This window comes from Erigeron canadensis, chromosome 2 (assembly GCF_010389155.1).
Source record: "Erigeron canadensis isolate Cc75 chromosome 2, C_canadensis_v1, whole genome shotgun sequence".
In the NCBI taxonomy this organism is placed as follows: Eukaryota; Viridiplantae; Streptophyta; class Magnoliopsida; order Asterales; family Asteraceae; genus Erigeron; species Erigeron canadensis.
The window spans coordinates 31499076-31511440 of record NC_057762.1 but is presented as its reverse complement, the minus strand read 5'-3'; the positions used below and the strand labels follow the sequence as shown (position 1 = coordinate 31511440).

The window sequence follows — 12365 nt, the reverse complement described above, 5'->3', positions numbered from 1 at the left end:
CACAAGTTACAAGAATCATTATTTCACACGTTATATTATCACATAATTATATCATATAAGATCTACTCCAACTTTATCACCAACTTAAGGGCATATCATTTGGTAGATCCAAGTCCATAGCCTATTTCGGGTTCACTTGGAGCTTTGGGAAGGGGAGAATGATGAAAAGCTTTTTTGAACAAAAAAGTCTTTGAATAGCTTATTACCATTGTAATCAAAAGCTATTTTCTTCAAAAGGTTGATATTTCCTCAACCTATTTGATTAATGACTTTTTTCTATACACTCACATTAACTTTTGAATTTCAATTATTAAAATACTTTTTATACTTTTAACTAATACTCATAATTTAATATTATAAATTATTAGGAGGGACATTGAAAAAAAAAAAAACTTTGATAGATTGGTACCATTGTGTATGATCTGACAAAGGATACATTATATTAATTAGGTATTTAGGTGTTAGTATTCTCATTTCAAGAGAAATATGGATTCTAAAGAAGAAGACTTTACATATGCAATGCAGTTAGTTACCTCCACATCATTAACCATGGTGTTGGTCAATACAATCGAACTTAAGATTTTTGAGGCAATAGCTGAGGCTGGCCCTGATTCTCGGCTCTCGTCTCATGAGATTGTTTCTCGCTTGTCAATCACCAACCAAGACGCTCCTGATATGCTTGACCGAATGCTTAGGTTGCTTGCGAGCCATTCCATTGTCACTTGCACTGAGAGTAAAGACCATGAATCAAGACCGGTTCGAGTGTATGGTCTCACTCCCGTTGCTAAATACTTTATCCCTAACAAAGACGGGGCTTCCTTAGGCGCATTGATGCTGTTGCTTCAAGACAAGGTGTTCATTGATAGTTGGTAGGTTCCAATTATATCCTTCAATACTCTTTTTTATTGAATTTTAAACAACCTTATAATATTTATAATGTTGAGAAAAAACAAGAATATATGTATTTAATTAATGAAAATTGTATCTGATTTGGTAATCTTTATATTCGAGTAGTACTGTAAGTGAAATTATATAATTGTTGGAAAATGATGTATGTTATTTGTTTTGCTTTTAACAATGTCACATTCCTTTATATATATTTATCTAAATTAGGTTTGAACTTAAAGATTCAGTTATAGAAGGTGGTGTTCCATTCAACAAGGTTCATGGAACACACGCATTTGAGTATCCGGCCTTAGATGCAAGATTCAATGAGGTTTTCAACAATGCAATGGTAAACCACACTACTATTGTGATGAAGGAAATCCTTGAGTGCTACCAAGGTTTCACCAATGTCAAACACTTGGTCGATGTAGGAGGTGGTCTAGGAATCACTATTAATATGATTGTGTCAAAACATCCCACCATCAGAGGGATTAACTTTGATTTGCCTCATGTGATTCGTCATGCCCCAGTGTATCCTGGTATGTTTGTGATTCTATTTTCCGTAACACATACATGAAACGGTTTTAATTAATTATTCAATTTTCTATTTTCTATACCTTTGGTTTTCTCGCATCCGAGACCGTTGAGATACTTCGAAGAATTCAACGGGCCATGCAAAGTAATGTTATGACATCACGATCTATGGATATAGTTTTTATACGTCTTAGTTTTGCTATACAAAAATGATAAGTCTCACTGTTGTCCACTTGTCTTCTATTTCTATGTAGTGACATACTGAAAGATGAAAATCATTATATATTTCCATTATGTATTAAGAACATTATACTAAATGACTAAATTCTCTGTTCTTAAAGTTTCTAATTTGAGATTAATTAATCTTTTAAAGTTATAATTGTAGGTATTGAACATGTTGGAGGAGATATGTTTCAAGAGGTGCCAAGTTGTGATGCTGTTTTCATGAAGGTGATCTTTCGCATATCAACCTGTTTTTTTTTATATAAAATTACATTATATGTATTGCTGATTAATAACCTCATATGGAACAGTGGATCCTTCACGACTGGAGTGATGATCATTGTGCAAAGCTGCTAAAAAACTGTTACCGGGCTTTGCCACATGACGGAAAAGTTATAATAGTAGAGGCAATTCTTCCTTTCCTGCCAGACAAAAGCTACTATGTGAAAGCCACTACCCATGTTGATGCTATCATGATGACCCAAAATCCGGGAGGAAAGGAGCGCACCGAGGATGAGTTTCTTGCCTTGGCTAAAGGTGCAGGATTCGCGGGTATCCGAAAGGAATGTTTTGTTTGCAACTTTTGGGTCATGGAATTTTACAAGTGACATTATTATCTTTAAAAAAAATGCTTATTTCATAAAAGATATTTGCAATATTATTAATCGAAGATTGACTCAGATAACATTGATGAATGGTTAAACGTTTGCTATATATGTTTTTGTTTAATGATTATGTAGTTGAGAGTTGAGACTTTAAGGCTTTAAGCCCATGATCAGATATTCAGATTTCAGATAGACAAGTTTGTCAAATCTCTATAGAAGAATTGATATAATCTGTCAGTGGAAGCTATTAATATATTTGCGCAATTAAAACTGAGGTATCGAGATATTTTCTTTCAAAACATCACAAGAGACAACTTATTGATGCAACTAAAACATATCTTTCTTCTACTTTTTCTTACCTTTCTCAACTGAATAATGTCTCTTCAATGCACCATAGACCATTTTTTCACTAGCATCAATAATAAAATGAGGTTTTCCAATTCACCCGATTTATTAGTTAAAAAATTACCACACATTAACACAATCTGAAGAATTCTTTAATTGATTCAAGATATTTCTTAAAACACAACCACTTGTAACATACTAACACAAGTAATCAAGGCCTAATATTTTAAACATGGCACGTCGCAAGTACAAGAAATCAGGAATTAAATCAAGTCAGATTAGCTTCACTTCGTGTAGATAAGACCAGCTCTAAGTAGAGCTAGTTTCAAAATTCCATTTCTACAAATGTTCTTGTACAAAAAGAAATTCAAATAAGTTTAATACAGATGAGATGTTGTTTGAATCTATAAAGCCAAAAAAAAAAAAACATAAACTGGCAAATAGTCCCCTACAACAGCATTTTCGATCTCTTTATGACAAAAAAAAATGAGTTGTCCTGATACATCATTGTCATATTAGAAAAATACTCGATCTACAGCCCACACAAACCACAACCAATATGCGTGCTAACAACCGAGTACACATCCTACATTACTTGCTGAATCCTGGCATATAAAACAACAAAACAAAAACGGTTTACAACCCTGGTCTTCAATTGTATAGCAGTTTTTCATTTTAATGGGATATCACCCAGTCACATGTTCTCAAGTTGCCTAAAAACAATAACAGTGATGAATGCTCAATACTTAATGTACATATTTTTGTTTAATGACTAATGGTCTATGGGTCCATTTCTTACACAGCTCTAAAATGGAAAGCTTAGTAAAATAAACTTCCGTGAATAAAGTACAAACAGTATACGCATATTCCCCAATTGTTGTACCGTAGTGAACTAGACTACCTCACAAACCACAATTGTTATTGTTTCAAGGTTGTTGGTATTGTATAAATGTGCATGACTGAAAACGCTACATAACTCTAATCAAAAGTGGTAAAATGAGCAAGCTGGATTGATGGTGCAATAAGTCAACATACAACTGAAATGGGCAGGGCCAGACTGTGGTGATCTGCAAACTTTTCTTTTCCAATTTTTCTTTTTTTTTTTTAAAAAAAAAAGTTGATGCATTTGTTACGATTACAAACCTATACTTGACAATAATAATCTATGTTTCCAAATAGAATCCTTTCAGCGTTTGTATGCAAAAAATGGATTTCAACAACTTTCAACCTGTTTAACCCATTCCCCCTTAACCTGTACTAGAATTGTACCCACGCAATGCTTGGAATTGTAAACTTTCTCAACTTTTCAAGTTTTAAAATGAAAGCTTCGAGCAAGATGACGCTTCTAAGGAAGTGATGCTCGGCTACACCGACAACCAACTTTGGACGGTAGTGAATGGTGGTGTTAGTGAGGTCTCTAACAGTAACTTTAGAATCAACTATCCGATATAACATTTATTAATGTTGATTTTGTTAAATTTTAATAAACTTAATACATAAATAATGGTAAAGTCAAAAGGCAACTTATGCCGTTGTACAAATTAAAATACTAGTAGGAATTACTTTTGATTTAACCGATTTGGGACGTTTACACGTTGTAGATAGAACACTGCCCATTATCAACCCATTCATAAGTATATAAGTCAAAATTCCAACCTCTATATTTTAATCCTAAACTACCAGACATATGTGAAACTGCACAGTCATAAGACTAGAATTGCACCCGCATTGTAAGACTAGAATTGTACCCGCACGATGCACGGTGGTGAATGGTTTTTCAAATATAGTCAAGTTTAAATCAAATTGTAAATTTTAAAAATGAAATTCAAAACTACACATAGCGCCGTTCAAAAAAAAAAACTACACATAGCTAGAGATGACGGCGTCCCGCCGAGCCTTCGCCAACAGCCCGCAGGCATAGAATAATTGTGTTTGTTATTTGTTGGTGGTCTATTTAAAATGAAATTACTAGGTATAATATATTGTTTTCATATTTCTTCATGCTAGATTCTTGAGTTTAATTTTATGGGAAAAGAAAAGAAAATGATAGAGAAAAAATGATAATCATTTCTTTTCCTTCCTAATCACCCCATTTTAGTTTTTAAAACTTTAAAAAATTGAGAAAAGGTCCAAATGCTGTATAAAGGAGTAACTAATTCAAAAGAAGACAAAAAATTACCATCACCGTCTACGTACAGCTGCACCCTGTCCCCGAGGTACGGCTCCAACTGCCTGCTGCGGTTGGGCACCAGCCTGACCACTTGCCTGTTCCTCAGGCATGTTCATGGCTTGGGTGACAGCATTCATGACAATGAGTCCAAGAGGAACCAGGTACATCCACTGAAATTAAGGTAGCCATGAGAATAAAGTTATAGACTCCAGATGTTACCAGAAATACAGAAAATAGTGAAAGCGAAAGAGCAATAAAAACAAGAGTGCTCACATATTTAGCCCAGAAGGACCTCTCCACCAATGGCTTTACACCTTCTTCATCACCTATCTCAACGCTGCCAATATCTTCAGAAAATGTTGGAGTCCTATTTGAATTTGCAATAAAGAACTTGAATATGAGTAGAGAGCCTAATTTAGTGTCAACACTTAACAAATGTAGCCTTTTTGCAAAGATTTTAACTACCATGGGTGAGCAAGACAAGGACATGAATACATAGAAGGTAATAAAAAAAATCACCTCGGCGCCAGCTCACTGTATTTTAAAACTGTGTGAGAATTGAAGGACCATTTTGAAGGCTGGAACATAAACAACAAATATCAAAGGCCATGGAAAACTTAAAATTATAAACACATCAACGGAGATGGCAAATTCAATCATTTGACCAAATATGATCAGACTTATGTTGGATCATATCTGATATCTCCAACAATACAGTCGAGTAAAACTAAAAAAACCTAGCTAAAATGGAACTGGATCCCATATTTACGTCAGTCAACCAATTTGAACAAGTCAAAAGTCACCAAAAGTGTTCTAAAATGACATTAACCTCTTACATTTCTGTTTTGCTTAAATATTGAATACTATTTTAAATTTGCAGTTTTCAGAATCTGACAAAATACAATACTTATTCTAGGATCTAAAGTAATGGAGTAAAGGCGTTGAGGGGTCAGCGAGTCCCAACCCCTTTAAACCTATATTACGAAGTTACTTATTTTGGCCCAAACCTTTTTTGATCAGTTACCCAAGTCCCAGTCCACCCAATCTGTCCATGTTGCCACCTCTATAACATGGCAATTTCTTTGGCTTTTCTTCTTTAAGACCAATCTGCTAATGGAAGATGCCTAGATTCATTTCAAGTTTTCAACATTTACCGACTTAACTGAAATAGTGCAAACTTACAAGTTTTGATTGCCGGGGATACTGGCAAGCCCCAAGAGAACCATAGTTGACAGCCAAAATATTAACACCTTCCTGTAAAAATACAGAATTAGTGCGAGCTCTAAGACTATATGTACCCCAAGTTATTGGTGTTGTAGAATGTATCATCGAAATCCTTTTACAAAGTAATCCAAATGGTTCACCAACGATATAGGCTAGCAAAATGCATATGAAAGAACTTATCAATATTCACTGTAGTAGCAATAGGCTCATCCAAAAAATGACTTTTTCCTAACCTAATGAAAGAGAAATGTACCATGTGTATAACAATATGCTCATCCAAACCATTCCTCGGGAGACATCTCTGAAGTAGAAGAAACAACGTAAAGAACATTAAGCAGCTTAAAATAAGTAAAGTGTTAATGCCATCACTAATATAGAACTTATAAACTTCAAATAGTTAGCTACGAATAATGTCCACTATATAACTTACTGCCTTCACTGAGGAAATAACATAGTCCCTCCCAGGAGCATTTAACACATCAGACGGCAACCTTATTCGGTAATAGTCATCATTCTCAAGTAGTTTCTGAGGAAACATAAAATCAACAATCAAGAGACATAATCAAGTTATAAAACTTAGCAAAGTGTAAAGAGAACGGCTACAAAAAAAAAGAAGTACGTTAAAAAATGATTACTTTAAAGTTCTCCTTTTCTGTTGCAGTAAGATCATTCCTCGAGAACCGAAGCTTTGTCAGAGTCTGATTCATGTAATAGATGACGGACCGACAAGGGATATCAGTACTCAATAATGGTGATACAAGTATGCAATTTTACAGAAGCAAGTACAGATATTAGATACATACGTGCTGAAATTAAATATGTCAATAATGAGATCCATGGCATAGGCGTAAATACCAGCAGGTCAGTCATTTCTAAAATATTTCTTTACTCTAAACTAAATCGAATTATATATGTATATATGTATATATAATATAATGAAATGATAGGCAATTACAATCTGGTCAGGAATGAGTTTGTAACTACTTAGAAATCAACGGTGTCTATACTCTAGAGACAAAATATGAGTTTGTAACTTAACATCACACCCTCATAACACCTCAGAATTAGGTACCAAGTTAAATTTCAGTAGTCAGTGACTGAGATCAACCCATCAAAGAACAGTCATTACTCATTAAAACTTGCATCTTTCTGCTGTTAGGAATAGACTGCACACACACAAACACAAGAACCAGAAAATAACAAGGAAGGACACGAAATGTGGTATCTCACACTAAACTGTGTGAACTAATCCACGGAGGAAACTGGTTTTTTCTTTATTAAAACCCACAACCCAAATTACAATATATGTATAAGAGATAAAAGATTATATAGGCTACAACTAGGGTTGCTAAACTTGCTCCCCAAGTATCCTAAAACTGGAACGGGCCTATGTAATGGGGTTGGCTGCCTAAAAAAGATCAGGCCTGCTTAGCTCAATAATTAAGGCCTGCTGCCTAATTAATGTCTTAACTCAGCAGCCTTAACTGGGCCGTAGACAACACAATACCCCAACAATCGCCTCAAACTAGATTAGAAAAACTAAGATAAAGCACCAAATTAATCCCCATAATCTTAAGCTATCAACATTAACCCTCCAAATGTCTTCCCCTGATATTACCAATAATCTCATACTTTTGAAGTAGATTAACAAGATTAACTGAAGTAAACAACAAGCTAATTATATTGCACATACCATCTCAACATATGAAAGGGCAGGTTCAACTGATAAGCACAAAAAGGTTGACAACTAGTAAAATTATGCATTAGTTCACCTATGAGTAAGTCCAATCAAACGTGAAAAGTAATGAAAATCCAATTGAGAACGATTCCACACACATTGTAAACTAACAGGTAACTTATTGTTTTCATGTTTTCTTCTAAACCCCTCGAAGACTTTTTTAAACCCCTCGAACACTTTTTTCACATGTGAATAAACACATAACTTTGTAGCTCTCACATCTGAACTTCTTCCAATTGTTTATATAACGAAACTATATATTAATTCACAGCAAAATCTTCAAACAAATGAATTTCCGGAAGGTAAATGGCTCAAAAAGCATGTGGTTCAACATGTTCTCAATTTTATTTTACACCTCCATATATGTATTTTCTGGTTAAATTAACACTTAATTCTGTTGTTATTGCATTCTCAAGTAAACGTTAAATCAATATTTATAAAGTGAGATTTAATATTTCACTAAATTCTCAATTGAAATCATAGATAAACCTTACATATAACACATATTATATATATATATATACATATAGGCATACGTGGAAAATGGAAATATATACATATATAAGGATATATATATACCTGACCACCGAGAGCGGAGGTTTTCAAGCGAGCGGTGAAAGTGCCGGCGGCGGAGAAATCAGAGGAATCACCAAAGGCGTGTTGAAGAGCGAATTGGACTCTAGAATCCGATTCAGAGTCTGATGATCTCTTTCTAAGAGTACTAGCAGGTGGTGACTGCAGTGGACGAGAAGATGATGACGAGAGGATGACGTCAGCATCGGGTGATGAAGTAGTACGAAGACCGCCTTCTAGACCGAATTCTTCATCGTCGGCGATAAGCTCGTCGGATTGAAAAGCGGAATTTGATGATATGATTAGAAAGAGAGTTAAGAGGAAGAAGAAGATTGATGAAGATTTGGTGGTGAGTTTCATCGTGGAAGAAGAGATCCAAACACTTGATTTCTGATACAAGTACACTTCTTTTGCTTTTTACGTTCGGTATACCAAGTGTTGCGGTTTCTTTTGACGAGTTTACGAGTTTATTACGAAAAAATTAAGCTGTAATGTTTAGCTTTTAGAGAAATCACAACGGGTGGTCCTTGGCTCGTTCTTAGGTTGGAGGACGACTGCACACCACTAGGTGTGACTCGGTGTGCACTCGTCCTCGGTTAGTTCTTGAGCCACTAGTCCCTCCAAGGACGAATGAAACCTTCATTTTTTTAATTTTTTTAGTTTCCTTTGGTTAGATAAAAGTGTAAAGTGAAATAAATAATGGGTCTTAGACTAGTCCTTAGTTAGTCCTTGGGCTGATGTGGTGCTGACAGAGACTAGTTTTTGGAGAATAAGTGTCTACGACTGTGAATGCTCTTAGCCTTTTTTTTTTTAAAATGATTAATATTTTTAACAAAATAGCCTATTAATCCTCATAACTATTGGATGATGACATGCGAAAAAATCAGTGAACAAGATTTAAAAAGATAATTAATGGATATCACATGTCACTTTCTTATAATATTAGAAGAATTTTTAGGCTAATCATAAGAGGATTCATCATTTTCTTGTAATATTTGAAAGTGAAGAATTATTTGCTTTAGAAATCCATTCCCATTATCATCAAAAATTAAACTCAATATCGACAATAATTTATATGGAGTATAAAGGCCAGTTATTCAAACTCAATACCAAATTAATCTTATAAGAAAACAAGTACTAAGATTGAATAAAGCGTTCAAGTTCATAGATCATAATAAAATGAAACGATCAACTAAACAAAATGTCAAATGAATACGAATAATAACAATAACAAAAAAAATACTTTATATATACCTGCACAACAAGTGTATACTGTATACGATGAATCCTTTAATAGAAAATGAAACCCAATAAAGTTGCCTTAAGCAACAGTTAATCCGAAGAAAAATGTTATTAATTTTTTTATAATAGTGTACTCCTGAGAAGATAATATTATAAGTAGAGATAATGATAGATCAATAAAAAAGAAACAATTTGAAAGAACCGAGTAGACCACCAGAACTCCGAGTCTTAGAGCCATGGTTTTGTAGTCTTGTAGGTGTATGTTTTATGCTTTATATCTCTTTTGCATATAAAGTTTCTTTTCTTTTTTTTTTATGTATTATGTGTTATGTTCATCTTATTTTACTTATGTTGTTGATAATTATTATAATAACATAACTCTTATCATAATGTTTTCCAATCTTACTATAAAATATTACGATAACAAGTAAAAAAGATGATATATATACGTTTGTTAGATGATAGATAATTTTAAGCGACCACTAACGACACCCGACCACTATCATTCAAAGTACGTATACTAATTGTAGTCTATAAAAGTTATATTTAATTTCTAAAATAATAGAATTTAAACATATTTGAGACAATATCAACCATTGCATACTATGCGAGTTACATTCTTTATTTTTGTTGTATACATACAATATACATTAGATGTGCTCAGAGTTAGATATCCAAACTTCGAATATCCGAACTTAAGATATCTAAAATTTCGAATAGCAAATTTCAATATAAAAAATATCTGAAGTTTTTAAAAGTAAGAAATATTCAAATTTGGATATTGAAACTAGATTTTCAGGTTTTTGGCTATTTTCAGATATTAAAAAACAATGAAATTTATTTTAAGAAATAGACTTTTCAGATATCTGAAATATCCGAATATTTTAAATTTACTATCCGAATATGAATTTTGGATATCTGAGTATTATGATATAAATAGATTGGGTTTTCGGATAACAAATTCGGATCCCTATATTTTTGACTTTTGAACACCTTTCATACAATTGCACCTTAGGCTATCTCTAATGCTAAGGACGCCCTTAGGCATCCCTGAGCTGCCACATCATATCCTTACACAATCTTTTAGTTTTACCTCCAACTATACAAACATCATTACATCTATATACAAACAAAAAAATAGTATTGGAGATAGTATAAAGCAAGTGCGTTTTTAAGTTATTATAAACTAGGTCCACGGACCTATGTTATATCAGAAAAATTTATAGCAAGCATATAGAAATTTATGAGTGGATACATGTTATCCAATAGTTTAACCCTAGGTAAATTATAAATTCATTTAAACTATTTAAAGTAAATGAATTATAATTAGATACACATAGTTTTTATTCCTAGGTCCATTAGTTATAGAATAAAACAATAGAAAAAGATACATGAGCTCTTATTGAAATCCTAATTGTTCATTAGTAGCATACCACCAAACTTTTAGAGTTTAATTAGTCACTCTTCTTTCATTTATAATTCAAAATCTCTAATCTTTAAAATACTAAAATTAGCAAAAAGATTTTTTTGAATAGTGATGTTGTGTATAATAATACCCGAACAACTAGTCTAGCAAAATTTAATAGTGGTCATGGGGAGGAAACTTGAAATCGAACAGAACGAGGAACCAATCAAAATTTAACAATAATGAATATTGATAATGGGAATTTTACAATAATAAAACCCATTTCATTTGTTCGTAGTAAAGATAATGGTCATAATATAAGTTGAGTTAATGTTATAACAAGGTATGTCGGGAATTTTATGAGAATTTCGCTTAAGTTTTAATGAGTAATCTGTGAAACAACTCGATTTGTGAAATAATTTCGATTTAATATATATGGTATTCGTGAAAACCCGATCCGACCCGCAATTGAATGTGGGGGAGGAATTTTTTTTGCCCAACTTAAATTTGAACACACGTGATTTTAATTACTAGATCCGTCTTGGTCTAAGGTCATGCCCTTAGGTAAGAACATAGATAAAAAATCTTCATTTTAGACCAACTTCAATGACAAAGGATATCCACGACCAAATTAAAAAAAAAAACTAGGGGTGTTTGTGGTCCGGTTTTGACTAAATCTCAAACCAAACTAGGATTCGCGGTTTCAACTTATTTCAAACTAAACCGGACTAGGTGTGTTGTTAAACCGGACCAAACCAAACCATGTAAGCCGGTCCGGTTTGACCGGTTCAACGGTTTCGTGATTTCTTTTTTTTTTTCATTTTTATCCCCAAATAATTTTATGCATATATATTCTGTATATATATTTTTTTCTTTCTTTTATTACTCAAATAAATTTCACGAACACTATGATCTTAATATTATTAATAAAAAAACTTATAAAGTTATAATTATATTGTGTCTTATACTCACAAAATATGAAATATTAAAGGTGATGAAGGACTTGAGTCTTATAATTTTGATCTTTGAGTGGAAAATAGTGGAGTAATGAAGATGAAAAAAATAAAAGGATAAACTAAAAATAGGAAAGAATGAAAGAAAAAGTATATTTATATAATATAAATAAATGTTTATTAGAATATCTTATAATTGTCTACCAATTTTTTTTTTTTATAATATATCTGAACTAAAATACCTGATAATATATTGCGCATAATACTAAAATATGTAAGTAGAATATCTTCGGTAAAAGTTGATAAATATGTGAAGTAAATATATTATATATATATACATATATATTTTTTGGTCCGGTCTGGTTTTTGACGGTTTACGTTTTGCTCAAACCGTAACCGGACCAAGGAACCTGGTTTTTCAAATATTAAAATGTCAGACCAAGCTTTAACAACTCAATCCGACCAAACC

At 32.9% G+C, this 12365-nt stretch overlaps 2 protein-coding genes across 3 annotated transcripts; one reads left to right on the top strand and one right to left on the bottom strand.

The window, feature by feature from the left end:
• Positions 1-27: 27 nt before the first annotated feature.
• On the top strand, positions 28-2355 carry LOC122587186 (caffeic acid 3-O-methyltransferase-like). 2 transcript variants are annotated; one of them, XM_043759286.1, is made up of 5 exons: positions 28-237; positions 451-869; positions 1114-1424; positions 1805-1869; positions 1953-2355. In XM_043759286.1, exons 2-5 carry the CDS (start codon positions 487-489, stop codon positions 2247-2249), a joined length of 1056 nt encoding a protein of 351 aa, XP_043615221.1. In that variant the 5' UTR covers positions 28-237; positions 451-486; the 3' UTR covers positions 2250-2355. The 2 variants fall into 2 exon arrangements, with proteins under 2 accessions (XP_043615221.1, XP_043615220.1); XM_043759285.1 differs by having other exon boundaries at positions 28-869.
• A 530-nt stretch (positions 2356-2885) lies between these two features.
• On the bottom strand, positions 2886-8766 carry LOC122589393 (ER membrane protein complex subunit 10). The gene is made up of 9 exons (XM_043761687.1): positions 8303-8766; positions 6621-6683; positions 6416-6511; positions 6239-6286; positions 5944-6015; positions 5281-5339; positions 5035-5128; positions 4771-4931; positions 2886-3196 (listed from the first exon to the last, which is right to left on the bottom strand). The coding sequence occupies exons 1-8, from the start codon at positions 8654-8656 to the stop codon at positions 4773-4775; spliced, it is 945 nt and encodes a 314-aa protein (XP_043617622.1). The 5' UTR covers positions 8657-8766; the 3' UTR covers positions 2886-3196; positions 4771-4772.
• Between the last annotated feature and the right edge of the window lie 3599 nt (positions 8767-12365).